General features: G+C 45.4%; 1 protein-coding gene across 1 annotated transcript in view; it reads left to right on the top strand.

Moving 5' to 3' along the window:
* Positions 1-14,354, top strand: part of LOC142563570 (uncharacterized) — a 344,963-nt gene that overhangs the window by 296,584 nt on the left and 34,025 nt on the right. Inside the window, exon 9 of the mRNA XM_075674155.1 lies at positions 6,727-6,791. Coding sequence (XP_075530270.1) covers positions 6,727-6,791 — 65 coding nt within the window. The remainder of the gene's footprint in view (positions 1-6,726; positions 6,792-14,354) is intronic.

Genomic DNA, 14,354 nt, shown 5'->3' with positions numbered 1-14,354 from the left:
ATAACATGCACAAACACGCGTCGTGTGGAGCTGTGGCTCAGAAGCCAGTAAGACGGAAAAGGGGTGCAAGTGGAGGCGCTGGAAGTTTCTTGCGTCTGTGCAGATGTCATGGCTACTCCATCAAGTTATGTTCTACTTCAACTTTCAAGTTTTCACTTCCAAGTCGCAGATGCCTTGCAGCACTGCGAAAGAGAAAATATTGACCTTTTGATAGGCGCCGATCATTACTGGGAAATTGTCACGGGATCCACTAAGCGTCTCCGCTCCAAATTGATGACAGTGGAGACTGTATTCGGATGGACAGTCCAGGGCCAGGTCGGCACAAGGATGTCTACAGGAGTCTGCTCCTCGGCTGGTGGCGTAGTGTGGATAGGCGTGAGTGAACAAATTGACAGGGAAATATCAGCAAGCTAAAGTCATTCTGGGAGCTCGAGCACATCGGTATCAAGGAACATGAGCCAGTTCGTCACCAGGACGCGGTCCTTCAGCACAATAAAGAAGCCGTCAACATTGAGAATGGCCGCTATAAGTTGTCGTTCCCTTGGAATCCGATGGTTTACGAGCTTGGCGACAACTACGAGTGCGCAGCAAGGTGTCTTAAAGCACAGACAACGCGCCTCTTGAAAAGAGATTCGTTGACTAGGGCATACGACACCTGCATACGAGACTACATAGAAAAGGGCTATGCAGAGTCAGCCAGCAAGGATTACGGCACGTCGGAAAGTCCGGTATATTATATGCCACATCAAGCAGTTGTTCGTCACGAAAGTCAGACGACAAAACTGAGGGTAGTATGCGATGCATCATCAAGTGCCATAAATCGCCTCTCACTGAAGAATGTGGTCGAAAGTCGCCCAAACCTAAACCAAGCGCTCATTGATCTGCTGATCAATTTCCGCACTTACAATATCGCCATCGTTGCGGATATCGAAAAGGCCTTTCTTCATATATCGCTATCAAAGGGCGATCGGAACGCTGTGCAGTTCCTCTTGTAACCTATAACGCCAACAAATGGCGAAGAAATTCCAGCTGTAGTGACCTTTTGGATGACTTGGGTGCCATTCGGTGCCACGTCGAGCCCATTTCTCTTGGCTGCAACGTTGCAACATCATCTTGATGACCTGCCGGAACAGTATGCTGAGACTGCGGGTATCCTGCGCAAGCAACTTTACGTGGACGACCTTGTAACTGGGGTTGACAGCCTTGACAAAGGTAAAATCTTGTGCCAGGAATCAAAAGATATATTGTCTCAAGCATGGATGCGGCAACACAACTGGATGTCGAACGACCGCAACCTCGTCAATTTCTTAGAGAATGGCAATGTGGCAAGAACGAACGCTGCTGATGCACATGCTGCAGCTACAAAGGAATTGGGAGTTGGTTGGAATACTCAGATTGACCACTTCGATTACAACCTAACTTCACTCATCGACTTCCTCTCCTCAATAGCCGACAAGAAGAGATTTGTGCTGCAGGTCAAGGCAAGAATTTTCGACCCTTTTGGATTTATTGCTCACACAACATTATGCGTAAAGGTAATGTTCCAGAAGTTGTGGGAGTTGGGAATTTGTTGGGACGATCCCTTGCCTGAAACATCGCAGCGCGAATGGGATTGCTGGTGTATGGAGCTCCCATGCATTGAAGGAGTGTCTATTCCAAGGCTGATAGCGGTAGACTTTCGAAACGGTGATACGGAGAAAGTGGTGCATATTTTCAGTGACGCAAGCCCGAAGGCCTATGGTGCTGTCGCATATATCGTGACCAACTCTCCGTTCCGACTTATCAATGTAAGCTTGGTCATGGCGAAATAAAGAGTGGTCCCTTTGAAACGCCTCTCGCCAGCCCGATTGGAGCTGATGGGAGCCTTTGTTGCCGCTCGACTGTGCCAGTACGTTACCAATGCCTTAGATCAGAAGAACGTTGCTAGCATCCTCTGGACTGATTCTACAGTAGCTATGGACTGGATCAAGAAAAACGCTGCCAGATGGAAGCCCTTCGTAGCAAATCGAGTCTCAGAGCTGCAAGCGCTGACCGATCCGAAGGATTGGAAACACTGCCCAGGATCAGACAACCCCGCTGACCTAATCACCCGCGGCATTCCCCCATCATCCCTGCGGGAAAGCGAATTGTGGTGGAGAGGATCCGTTGGCTTCAGGAGGATGACACGCATTGGCCAACGGTAAGTGACCCAAGCTCGAAGGTTGGGGTGTACCAAATGAAAGAGCGAGAGGTGACGGTGATGCCCATAGTATCGTCGTCACCCATGGCAATTCTCAATGTTGAAAATTATAGTTCATTCAGCAGATTCATGCGAGTAACCGCGTGGGTCCGCCGCTTTGTCGACAGCTGCCACAACAAAGAAGGAAAGACGATCGGCCCATTACGAGCTGAAGTAATGGGCACCGAAAGATACTGGTTGCCTAACGCTCAATGAGATGCGTTCAGCGACGACATTTCAAGCCTGAAGAATCGAAGGCCGCTGCACAAAAGCTCTCCTGTTTTGCCTTTCTACCCGCACTTCGCCAAAGAGGGCCTCATGCGTGTTGGTGGACGCTTGCAATTCAGTGATAACAACGAAGAGACTAAGCATCCCATCATTCTATCTAGCAATCACCCCCTAACGTCACTGCTCATGCGGAAGGAACACTTGATAATGCTGCATACGGGCGTACGCGATATTCTAGCTCAGCTGCAAGAATCGTATTGCATTATCAGAGGATGTCAGGCCGATAAGAAAGTTATGAAGCAGTGCCTCGTATGTCACAAAGTTACCCTCCAGCTACGGAACCAGTAGCACCACTTCCAGCTGACAGAGTGACAAAAGGAAACCAGTTCGACATCGTTGGCATCGATTTTGCAGGGCCATTCATTTGTCAACAGCCACGCAACAGCAAAAAATTCTACATCGCTATTTTCACCAGTGCTGTGACACATGCCGTCCACCTTAAGCTCGTCAGCGACCTGTCAGCTAGAGCCTTCCCCTTGGCTTTTAAACGCTTTGTGGCACGCCGTATAATCGGCTCGACGGTGTATTCGAACAGTGCACGCACATTCAAGCGTGCAGGCAGGCATCTAAAGACCATGTTAATGCTGTTGCAAGTCAACGATTTGCAGTCATACTTCACCGGAAACCAGATCAAATGGAAGTTTATTGTTGAACGGGTAGCTTGCTGGGGCGGATTCTGGGAGCGGATAGTGTGGTCTGTGAAAGTAGCATTGCGAAAGGTGTTGGTCGGAGCAGCTTGAGATTCGAAGAAGTGACCACCATTATTTATGAGGTGCAGGCTGTGATCAACTCACGCTCTTCGACTTTCACATATGATCATGCTCAAGAGCTAGAACCACTGTCAGCGGTGCACTTCCTTGTCGGAAGAAAGTTGACGACCGTTCGTCCGCACCTGCTGCCGGTGGAAATTCCCGGCGGTGGCATGCATCTCTCACGACGCTGGAAGTGCACCGGACTGCTATGGCCGATGGTTTTTGAAGACGGTGGCGGAAATGGTACTTATTGGAGCTCAGATCGGCAAATATGTGCCGACCAACGACATCGAGTGATCTGAAGTGCTCTTGGTGCTCCTGAGGGAAGACCGTTTGGAACGTCACATGTGGAAGACCGCCAGAATTAAGGAAACATTTAAGGGTAGAGACGGCAGGCTGCGGTCCTGCAAATTGGTATTAAGTGGGGGAACAGAGGTGAAGTGACCGATACAGCTGAAGACCGTTTGGAACGTCACATGTGGAAGACCGCCAGAATTAAGGAAACATTTAAGGGTAGAGACGGCAGGCTGCGGTCCTGCAAATTGGTATTAAGTGGGGGAACAGAGGTGAAGTGACCGATACAGCTGCTGTGTCTCTTAGAGGTTGTGGAGAAATGAGCTCAATAATCGTTCGCTCGTAAGGGGGATGTTGTTGTATATCATCCATTCTGCGGCCAAAGCATCTCCGCTCTGGGAGCCGCCGACAATGGGGCGAGGGCTTCCCCCCCTAAAGCGGCACTGCTGAGGTCGCTGTGGCAGTAGCGCCGGACACTTGACACCCCTCAATCTGTGTGAAAATTACTGGCGTGCGCGTTCTACGACTAGCGACGGGCGGTGCAGTGGTGCCTTTCAGATTTGGAGTGGGTTGCTTGCACGTGCGGGGTGCAGCAAAGCATATTTCGGCCAGTATATTCTGACTTTCCCTTTACTTTCTCCCCTTTCCCGTATCTTCTAGTCAAAAATAAATGAGTCTGCTTGATGCGCTCGAAGCCAACGGACGTCTGTCATTTTTCCATAAGTTAAAAGTTCTCCGTCTTTTTTACGTAAATACCTTGGAACATATCTGCAGAGATTCCACAGCTACCTTAATACAACACAAGTAGGAAGACACCTATAAAGAAAGGTGTCAGACAGAGAGACGCGCTCTCTTCTATGCTATTCACTGCGTGCTTGGACGAAGTATTCAAGCTGTTAAACTGGGAAGGCTTAGGAGTAACGATCGACGGCGAATATCTCAGCAACCTTCGACTTGCAGATTACATTGCTGTATTCAGCAACACTGCAGGTGAGTTACAACAAATGTTTGAGGACCTTAGCAGAAGCATTGTAAGAGTGGGGTTGAAGATTAATATGCAGAAGACAAAGATAATGATGACTAGCCGGGCAAGGGAACTAGAGTTCAGGATCGCCAGTCAGCCTCTAGAGTCTGTGAAAAAGTACGTTTACTAAGGTTAACTAATCACAGCGAAGCCTCATTATGAGAAGGAAATTCATAGAAGAATAAAAATGGTATGGATCGCTTACAGCAGACATTGTCAGCTCCTGACTGGAAGCTTACCATTACCACTGAAAAGGAAGGCGTACAATCTGTGCATTTTACGAGTGATGATATATTGGCAGAGACTTGGAGACAGACAAAGAAGCTTGAGAACAAGTTAAGGACCGCGCAAAGAGCGATGGAGCGAAGATTGCTAGGCGTAACGTTAAGAGACAGAAAGAGAGTGGTTTGGGGGGTCAGACAGCAAACTGGTATAGCCGATATTCTAATGTACAATAAGAGAAAAAATGGAGCTGGGCAGGTCGTGTGGAGCTCCGGTTAGATTACTGTTGGGCCATGAGGGTTACACAATGGGCACCAAGAGAACGGAAACGCAGTCGAGGACGGCAGAAGACAAGGTGGAGCGATGAAATTAGGAAATTCGCGGGCGCTAGTTGGAATCGGTTGGCGCCGGACAGGGCTGATTTGAAATCGCAAGGAGAGGCCTTCGTCCTGCAGTGGACTTAAAACAGACTGATGATGATGATGATATTTTTGGTCATTGAATGTTAGAGAGCACATTTTAACATGTTATATTATAGAGGGCCGAACATGGGGAGCCGAGAAAGCACAGTTGTATAGTTACTTTCGGGAAGTCAACAGAAGTGAGGTCTGAAAGTACTAAAATTTCCGCACAGACACTTAAACGTTTGCATACGTGTGGGAAACCTTACGTGTGGGAGTGCGAAAGGATTAGAGTACCTTTGGTGAAATGTTTATTTCCGTGCGTTTCCTCTGCGCGCATCTCCGCGTCCGCGTTCTAACTGCGCCTCGGTATGGCCAAATCAAAACGCGCCAAGCTTCTCAACGTGTTCGCTTGTTAGCGAGTTCATAACTGGAAAGACCGCTGAATCGATCATTATTGTTTTTTATTTTGTAGGCTCTTTTTATACACTCAAGATGTGACGCCACGTTCACCCTATCGGTTGCGCCGTCGCGTGCCCAACGACGCATGCACTCTGCCACACGATTAGTCCGCCAGATGGCTACGACGTGACGTGGGCAATGACTCACGCACTAAGGAGACCACGCCGTCTAACCGCCGTGGAACCGTGGAACCGGGGAAGCGTGCTCGTCTCGCACCCCGGAGCGTAAGGTTTAATACCCACCCAGACCGAAGTTTAGCAATATTTTTTTTCAATGTCATCAATTTGTTTGATGAACGTCTAGAAAATTTGACGTGAAACCGGACATTTTTGACATGTTTCTTATTCGTTGTTCCGTCGGCTACATCTGGTGCAATGATTTTGTCACTTTTGGTACCATCATTCGGTAATGTGGCATAAAATGCTTCTAATAATGGCAAATTTGTTTAGTACTTCTTTAATTGAGTCATAAAATGCCAATTCTACAATGAGGACGAAAAACGCCATCACCGGCCCGGATGGCTAGGGCGACTCATGCAGTATGTTAAGGACTACGAAAATGGGGCACTGAAATGTACGTGTGATGAGGAGGATACATGGCCGGGGGGGGGGGGGCGCACTAACTACGTGCATGGCAGGGTCTGCGGTTGTCGCGCTGGTCTTTTGGGAATATCATTTACGCACTTTGCGAGGCAAGAGCAAGAAATTAAAAACATGGAGTCCCGTCTGATCGATTGAAACCTAGAGCAGAGTATTAAAATTAGGATTTGTCGTAAAATAGGATGGGGATCCTTATGTATTGCGATACGCACTGTTCTGTCCACTTCAAGCATACATAAATGGAGGAGGGCGCGATTAAAGACGATCATTGTTTCCAACACAAACGCTATTCCATTGCGAAATTATGACACTAAAAGATTCGTGTTTTGTTATAGTACCGTAGCTCGTAGATGGCAATACCTCATACACACCTTGTGCGTTCTGTTTCCTCGATATAATTTATTTTGAATAGGACATTCTAAATGTGATATAAAATTTGACATTTTAAATTCATTTTCTCTTTCAGGCAGCTTAGCTTCAGCGTGGTTTATCGTGATCATGGATGGCACGCCCTCCAGCTACATCCCTTCAGTGAGAGCTCAATCTTGTTCTAGCGCTTTCTTGTATTTTCTTTGAGTCTTCTGCTTTTTTATTTATGGCTGCTACTGCAGCTTAATTAAATTGTATAGAAGGTAGTATAGAACGCCCATAAACTCCTTACAATAAAATTAAGGTTCCAAACAGGTGCTCACAGAACGCACTAAGACGGCCAAATGTCCAATTGGTATAACCTAATAGCACTACTTCTGCGGGCTTTTCGTGTGATTAACTTTTTCATTGTCCGTATTGTTACTCTGTGATTACGCGTAAGTGCGACAAGGGTACTTTTGGTGCGGTGAACATGATGCGGTGGAGAGGCGAAGTGCCAGCTGGCGATGGGCTTTGCTTTTAATGGCGGAAGACTTTCTAGGCTCATGGTGAAGTTTGTGTCAGCAGACCTGACCGCCGGAGCTTCCGCAGAAGCTTGATCACGCGTATGAAGACAGATTAAAGAATAGAAAATTATTGATAGTGACAATTAGTCCATCATAACGTTAAAATTGGCATTGGTAGATGTTAATAATGACCAATAACGACTTATAATGACTACTATGACTTGTAATGACAACTAATGACTCCGAAATGACAAATATGTCTAACGACGGCGTGTGATGACCACAAATGATTAGAAATGACTAGAAATGTCTAATAATGAGCAGTACAGATAAAAATCACTACTTATGACTTATAATGACTTTTAATGACCACTAATGACTACGAAATGACCAATATGTCTCACGACGGCTTGTAATGACCACAATTGATTACAAATGACTAGAATGCTTACTAGTGAGGAGTAATGACTAATAATGACTGAAATGACTTGTAATGATTATTAATGACGTTGAAATTGCCAATATGTCTAACGACACCTTGTAATGACCACAATTTATTACAAATGACTAAATATGCTTAGTAGTGAGCATTATTGACCCAGAGAAAGAAGAGAAAAAGATGCAAAGAGAAAGAGGTCAATGATAATAGGAGGAAGACTAGGCGTTCGTCGTTCACCTCTTAAGCTAGATCTTAAGGGATCCTGTAATTTTTATACTGTTGTATATAGTGCATAACTACTTAGTTTTGTTTTATGCACACGTAATGCCCGTTTAAGTTTAGTGGTGGTTGCGTTGTACAACTCACCCGAGCACGTAGCTATAGGGTGGTCGTGGCTTCAGTGTTTGCGCGATCCCGGACGAGTCGGCGAGAGTGACATAAACGGCAACATGAAAGATTGTCCCTTCGCACCCTCCCGACCCGACACATTCTGTGGTACGGATGGCATTGACGATGAATATTAGTTGGACTACTACGAGCGTCTGAGTCCCCACAACCATGCGGATTCAACGCTCATGCTCTCGAACCTGTCATTTTACATCAATGGAACTGGAAATGCACGGATTAACCACTAGGTAGATCTGTGAAGCTGGGACGCCTGCGAATGGAGAGGGCATCGAATCAACCGGCACGCAATGTGATGTCGATACTAAGCTGCAGAAAATGGAGGCTTTCCAGGAAGAGCCTGTCAAACAGGTGCAAGGGCTCAAAATGAGGTAAACAGGGAGCGTGATGCACGAGAGGTAGTTGAAAAGAGACTTGAAGCAGCCGAGGAAAAACTGAACAGGGCTGCCATCGTGGACGAGCATGTGCGTGACAATGGAACGCAGACCCCTCACGCGACAGGAGAGGGAGTGTCAGCAAAGTACGTAGACTGCGCGTAGCATGATGATGGGTTAGCTGGAAGGAGCGGCGCTTACATTGAGGCCGCCACGCAGAAAAAGGAATGCCCCTTGTCGAGTCCGAATCACGCGGACAAGGACAAATGGAAGCAGGGAGATGTAGGAGAAAGTGAGAGGGTGATTATCGTCGGCGACTCAAACCTGCCTAGGTGCTCGAAAGCAATTGTAGAGAGGGTGAAAGGCGATAAAAGAGTGGCGTTAGGGACATTTCCAGGGCGTACACTGGGTTCTATCATGGAGCGAGCAAAAGAAAACCTCGCGGAAAATGCCCACGTGCGCAACCACGTCATAGTATCAGCTTGGCTAAATGACGTCCTAAGCAGAAAAAGGACAGCACAAGCCCAGCGCTTGGTGAAGGGGTTGAACGACTTGCGCGAGCTGTCCCCTCAGGTGCAGATCGTGGTGTGCATGGTGCCAGAGGTGCCTGTACGTGACAGTCACGCACAAAGAGCTGTAGTGGCTGCTAATGAGGCAATATGGAAAATGAGCCGAGAAAAAGACTTCGAGGTTCTCGAATTAAACAGGGAAGTTAGAAGGTGTGTTGGTTTCAAACGAGACGGGATCCACTTCAATTACAGGCTGGAACGAGAAGTGGGCTGGCGACTTGGTAGTCGCGCTGTTGCTTTTATAGGTGGCCCGCGGGCGCTCAGGAGGCCAGAGTAGATAGTAATGCCGGAGATCCCCTAGAGGAACCTCAGAAGAGCATCGCCATTGATAACAGAGAAAGGAGGAAAGCAATAAAGATAGCTCGCCGTGCAATAGGCTACATAAACATTCAGGGCGGCAGAAGAAAAGTTGGCAGAGATTGAGGAGCTGTTAAATAAAGAACAAATAGGGGTGTATGCGGTTATAGAAACGCACCTTAGAGACTCCGAAGAGCCGCCAGTTACTGAGAATTATGTTTGGGAAGGGTGCAACGGAACTGAGTCGGAAAGAGAGGGGGAGTCGGAATACTCGTCAATCAGGGAGCCAAATGGAAAAGAGTAAATTCAAAATGTCAAGAGCATCTTTGGTTATCTGGTACAAAGAATAGCAAAAAAAAAAAAACTTGGCTGAGCGTTACGTATTTGTGGATCGGAAATAATTGCACAGAGAAGAATAAAGAGTTAGTGGAATGCACAAGCGCTGATATTAAGGGTTTCGGTAATGGTGCTGAAATCGTCCTATTAGGTGACATGAATGCCCACATACACGATTTAGATGGCTATACCGACAACAACGCGAAGTCAAAGCTAGGCCTTTCTGAGCAACATAACCTCGTTATCGTGAATACAGGGCCTATGTGTGAAGAGCAGATCACGTGGGAAGTGGGAAACCGGCAATCAAACATTGATTACTGTCTGATGACAGAAAAATTCATGATAACTTGAGAGAAATGATCATTGATGAGGAATGGTATAGCAGCATAGAGAGTGACCATAAACGTACTATTTTGAAGATGGGATATGTAGTTGGGAGGTAGGGCAGGGAGTGCAAGATGGCCGGCCTATGTTTGAGCGCTGACCATATAAGAAATATAGTCACTACAGTCGTGGTAGAACTTAGCAAATGGCCAAATAAAGATTGGGAATATAGTGAGCTCCTAATTGTAATAACGACAGAAATACGGAAAGAGAAACAATATGTTCGTTTGAAAAAGAAAAAGAAACCGTAAAACTTGTGGAACAGGGAGATACGGGAAGCGATCGCCGAAAGACAGAAAGCATCCCAAGAGCACAGGCAGGCAAAGAAGACGCAGTTGCCGCCGGCTGAAGTAGCCAGTAAATGGGAAATATACCGGGAGAAAAAGTCTATGGTTCAAACACTGGTGCGAGCAGAATGAAAAGGTGAAAGTGAACGTTGGTTATCAGAAATACGTGAGAAAAAGAAGGCCGCACCTAGAATATTTTGGAACCACATAAAATTATTAGGTAGGAAGTCAACAATACAACAACACATCCCAGACGAAGATGAAAACAGACTGGAAGGAGAAGCGGCAAGAAATTACATCCGAAAAATAACAGCCGAATCATTCCAAGGCAATGGCTAGGTAGTATTTGAACCAATAAAGAGCATGAAATTGACCCAAGTGAAAAAGGAGCTGGTGCTGACAAATTTCAACTGGAAGAAAGCGGAAGAGAAAATTCCTAAGCGCACAGCCACAAGATTAGACGACTTCCCGTTATGCTGATTAATGAACTAGGACCAAAAAGTAAGGAAGTTCTGGTGAAAGCAGTGGAAAAAACTTTAAAAGATAGACGAATAACAGACAGTTGGCGACAAAGTATAATGAATATAATTTATAAGGGTAAGGGGGAGGAAGATAGAATTCATTCATATAGACCGTTGACCATTACATCTGTAATATACAGGCTTGCAATGCAGGCAATCAAATTAAAGCTTCAAGCATGGGCATAGAATCATGGCATTTTGGGAGAACTTGAGAATTTCTTCAGAAAACGTAGGCCTTTAGATGGCAACTTATTTTTATTTGTAAAAGACCTTTCAAGGCCCCTACATGGGGATTGAGTAATGGGGGTATAGAATCAAGTACATACATTCCAGTAACAATAACAAAAAATTAACTAAAGAATACACGCGCCAAGTGGACAGCCTAAATGTGCGTAACATATTAGCTACTTAAACTGCATATGAGTACAATAAAAAGGAACTCTATAAATTTGAAACAAACGTATTACAGTGCAAGAAAAAGGTAGAAAAAATAACACAGAACAGTGAGTGTAATATCAATGGTTAACAAGAGTTAACCGAGTTGAGTGAGTGCTTGAATTTTTCACGGTCAGTTCCCGCAACTATGTTGTCGGGGAGGCTGTTCCAGAGCCGAATGGCATGTGGAATTGCAGACCAGTTAAATGCTTCTGTTTTACCATAGATGCGCGTGAATCTGTGATGATTATGTAGTCTGCACGACGTGTGCATTGACGTTTCTAAGTGTCGGGGACGTTTGTTAGTGTGTTGGGTGTATTAATGAAATAATGACAAAAGGGCTATGTTGCGACGATTACTTAGCAGCTGAAGTGAAAGGTTAATCTTTACTAGAGTTACGCTCAAACGGTAGCCATAATTCCGGGAAATAAAACGTGCGGCTCTATTTTGGATTGATTCCAGCATATTAATTAAGTAATTTTGTTGGGGAAACCAGACTGGAGCGGCGTACTCAAGTCGAGGACAAACAATTGTTTGAAATGGCAATTTACGGATAAGTGGAGGTGAGTTCCGTAGGCTACGTCGCAGGTAACCCAGTGAGCGCGAAGAACTGGCACAGATGGTGGTAATGTGAAAAGTCCAGGAGAGTTTTGATGAGAGATTTACGCCTAGATATTTAAATGATGACGTCCGAGATAATGGTACATTTTTGGTACAGTAGGAATAGTCCAAGTTAGTGCGTTTGTGGGTGAAGGACATCACTTTCTATTTTGATAAATTTAGAGTGATTAGCCAGGTGTCACACCAATTAATAATTTGGTTGAGACCATTTTGGAGGATCAGGTGGTTATCGGAGCTGTTAATAGAACGATAGATAATGCAGTTGTGAGCGAAAATGCGCATGCATGATGACAAGTTATTGGGTATGTCATTAGTGTATATCAGAAAGAGTAAGGGACCAAGAATGCTTTCTTGTGCTACACTGGATGAAACATGTGAAAGGGGCAGGGAGAAGCTGTTATCGAAAATAAATTGCTGCTTGTTAGAAAGAACATTTCGAAGCCAAGATAGAGTTAGTGAATCAAGTTTTAATGATGGCAACATCAAAAACAGGCGACAATGGGCTACGTGGTCAAAAGCTTTCGAAAAATCTACAAAGTTGCTCTCAGTTTGAATGTTTGAGTCCATGTTACAATATAAATCTGTCGTACACTTTGTTCTTACTCAGTGTATTGACATATCAAAAGTAAAAGCAGACCGTTATATAGGGCCTTTTTACACATTACAGGAGCCTATGACAACGTAGACCGCAACATTTTGTGGGATATTCTGGAAGGGGAAGGCTTAGGTGACGACTGTCCACAGCTTTTGAGAGAGATTTACCTAGAAAATACTGTTCTCGTTGAATGGGAAGGTATGAGGAACGAGGAGAAAGCTCATATCAACAAGGAACTCAGGCAGGGGGGCCCTTTATCCCTGCTGCTGTTTATGATGTACATGGTGAGGACGGAGCTAGAAGGAAGTAATATCGGGTTTAATCTCTCATACAAACTGGCGGCTGCAGTAGTAGAGCACCAGCTCCCAGGTTTATTTTATGCGGATGACATTGTGTTGCTAGCTAACAAGCAAAGTGATTTGCAACGTCTGGCTAATATCTGTGGACAGGAAGGTAACAATTTAGGCTTGCAATTTAGTATTAGAAAATCAGGTGTTTGGGTATTCAATGAAAACAGTGAACAGACAGTGCAGGCACAGGGCCAGGAAATACCTTAGCTAACAGAATATGAATACCTTGGTATATGAATAAACGAAAGCAATAGATATATGAAAAGACAGGAAGAAACAACAGTGAAGGGGAAGAGAAATGCAGCCTTAAGGAAGCACAGAGGGCTATGGAGATACAATAGGTACGAGGTCCTCCGAGGTATGTGGAAAAGTGTAATGGTTCCAGGATTTACTTTTGGAAATGCGGTTGTTTGCTTTAAATCAGCAGTGCAATCAGGACTCGATGGGAACCAAAGGTAGTGGGTCGCCTCGCATTGGGCGCTCACGGGAAGACTACAAATGAAGCTGTGCAGGGTGATATGGGCTGGACTAGTTTTGAAGTGAGGCAAGCTTGCAGTTAAATTGAGTATGAAGAACGTCTGAGGAATATGGAAGAAAGTAAATGGACTGGGAGAGCGTTCAGGTATCTATCTGTACAGGAAAACATTGATTCACAATAGACGAAAAGAACTGGGAAGCTTACCAGCAAGTATGCGGCCTGTAGGGTGGGCAACACAGCAACAAAGATGGTCAAGCGGGAAGTGAGAGACGCTGAAATAATTTCATGGGTGGCGGCAATGGAAAACGAACCTGCCATGAGTGACTACTCAAAAGGAAAAAACGAAATCAGGAAAGAAACAATTTATGATGACTCAAAGGGAATGTACTGTAGAAGGATGGACATTTGGGCGAGTTGGTACTGGTTGAACATCTTGAAGGGGCAGCGCAATAAGACGGCGACAGAAGGCAGGAACACAGCGCTGTCCTGCGTGTTCCTGCCTTCTGTCATCGTCTTGTTGCGCTGCCCCTTTAAGATGCTCAAAGAAAAGCTCATTACTTTTGGAAGCGAGAACGGGATGCCTTATCACACCTATAAAGCAAGATATGATAAGGTAGAAGAAGCATGTGCTTGCTGCGGTAAAGCTAGGGAAAGTATGGAGCATGTATATTAAAATATGAAGAAGTTTACCCAGCAGTCGATTTAGGCACCACTGGCCTCCTTGAAGCCCTTGGGCTCAGTGGGAGCAGTGTAAAAGTAAACATGTTCACAATAGGCATTAGTAAGAGGCGATTAGAATATTGGTGGAAGAAAAGTACGGAAACGACAGAAAACGGAGACGTACAAAAGCACAGTTCGCAATCGGGGATCAGAAAATTTGGGTGTGGTAGTTCATAGTGTTATTTTTCTTTTTTATTCTTTAACCTAGTTAGGACAATAGGCAGTAGAATAGCAAGAGCTTGGTGGCGCAACCCAACGCCCCGTTCCAAAGGGGACGCTCATAACATCCATCCATCCTCCAGCCTGCAAAAAAAAAAACTGCGCGATATATAAATCGATCTATTAAAAACGAATCCATTAAAAGGCTAATTGGCATGAGGGATCATGCCCTGTTCACTTATGTTTCTC

The sequence above is a fragment of the Dermacentor variabilis genome, chromosome 11 (assembly GCF_050947875.1).
Source record: "Dermacentor variabilis isolate Ectoservices chromosome 11, ASM5094787v1, whole genome shotgun sequence".
In the NCBI taxonomy this organism is placed as follows: domain Eukaryota; kingdom Metazoa; phylum Arthropoda; class Arachnida; order Ixodida; family Ixodidae; genus Dermacentor; species Dermacentor variabilis.
The sequence above is the reverse complement of the archived record's forward strand: the minus strand, read 5'-3'. Positions and strand labels throughout refer to the sequence as shown.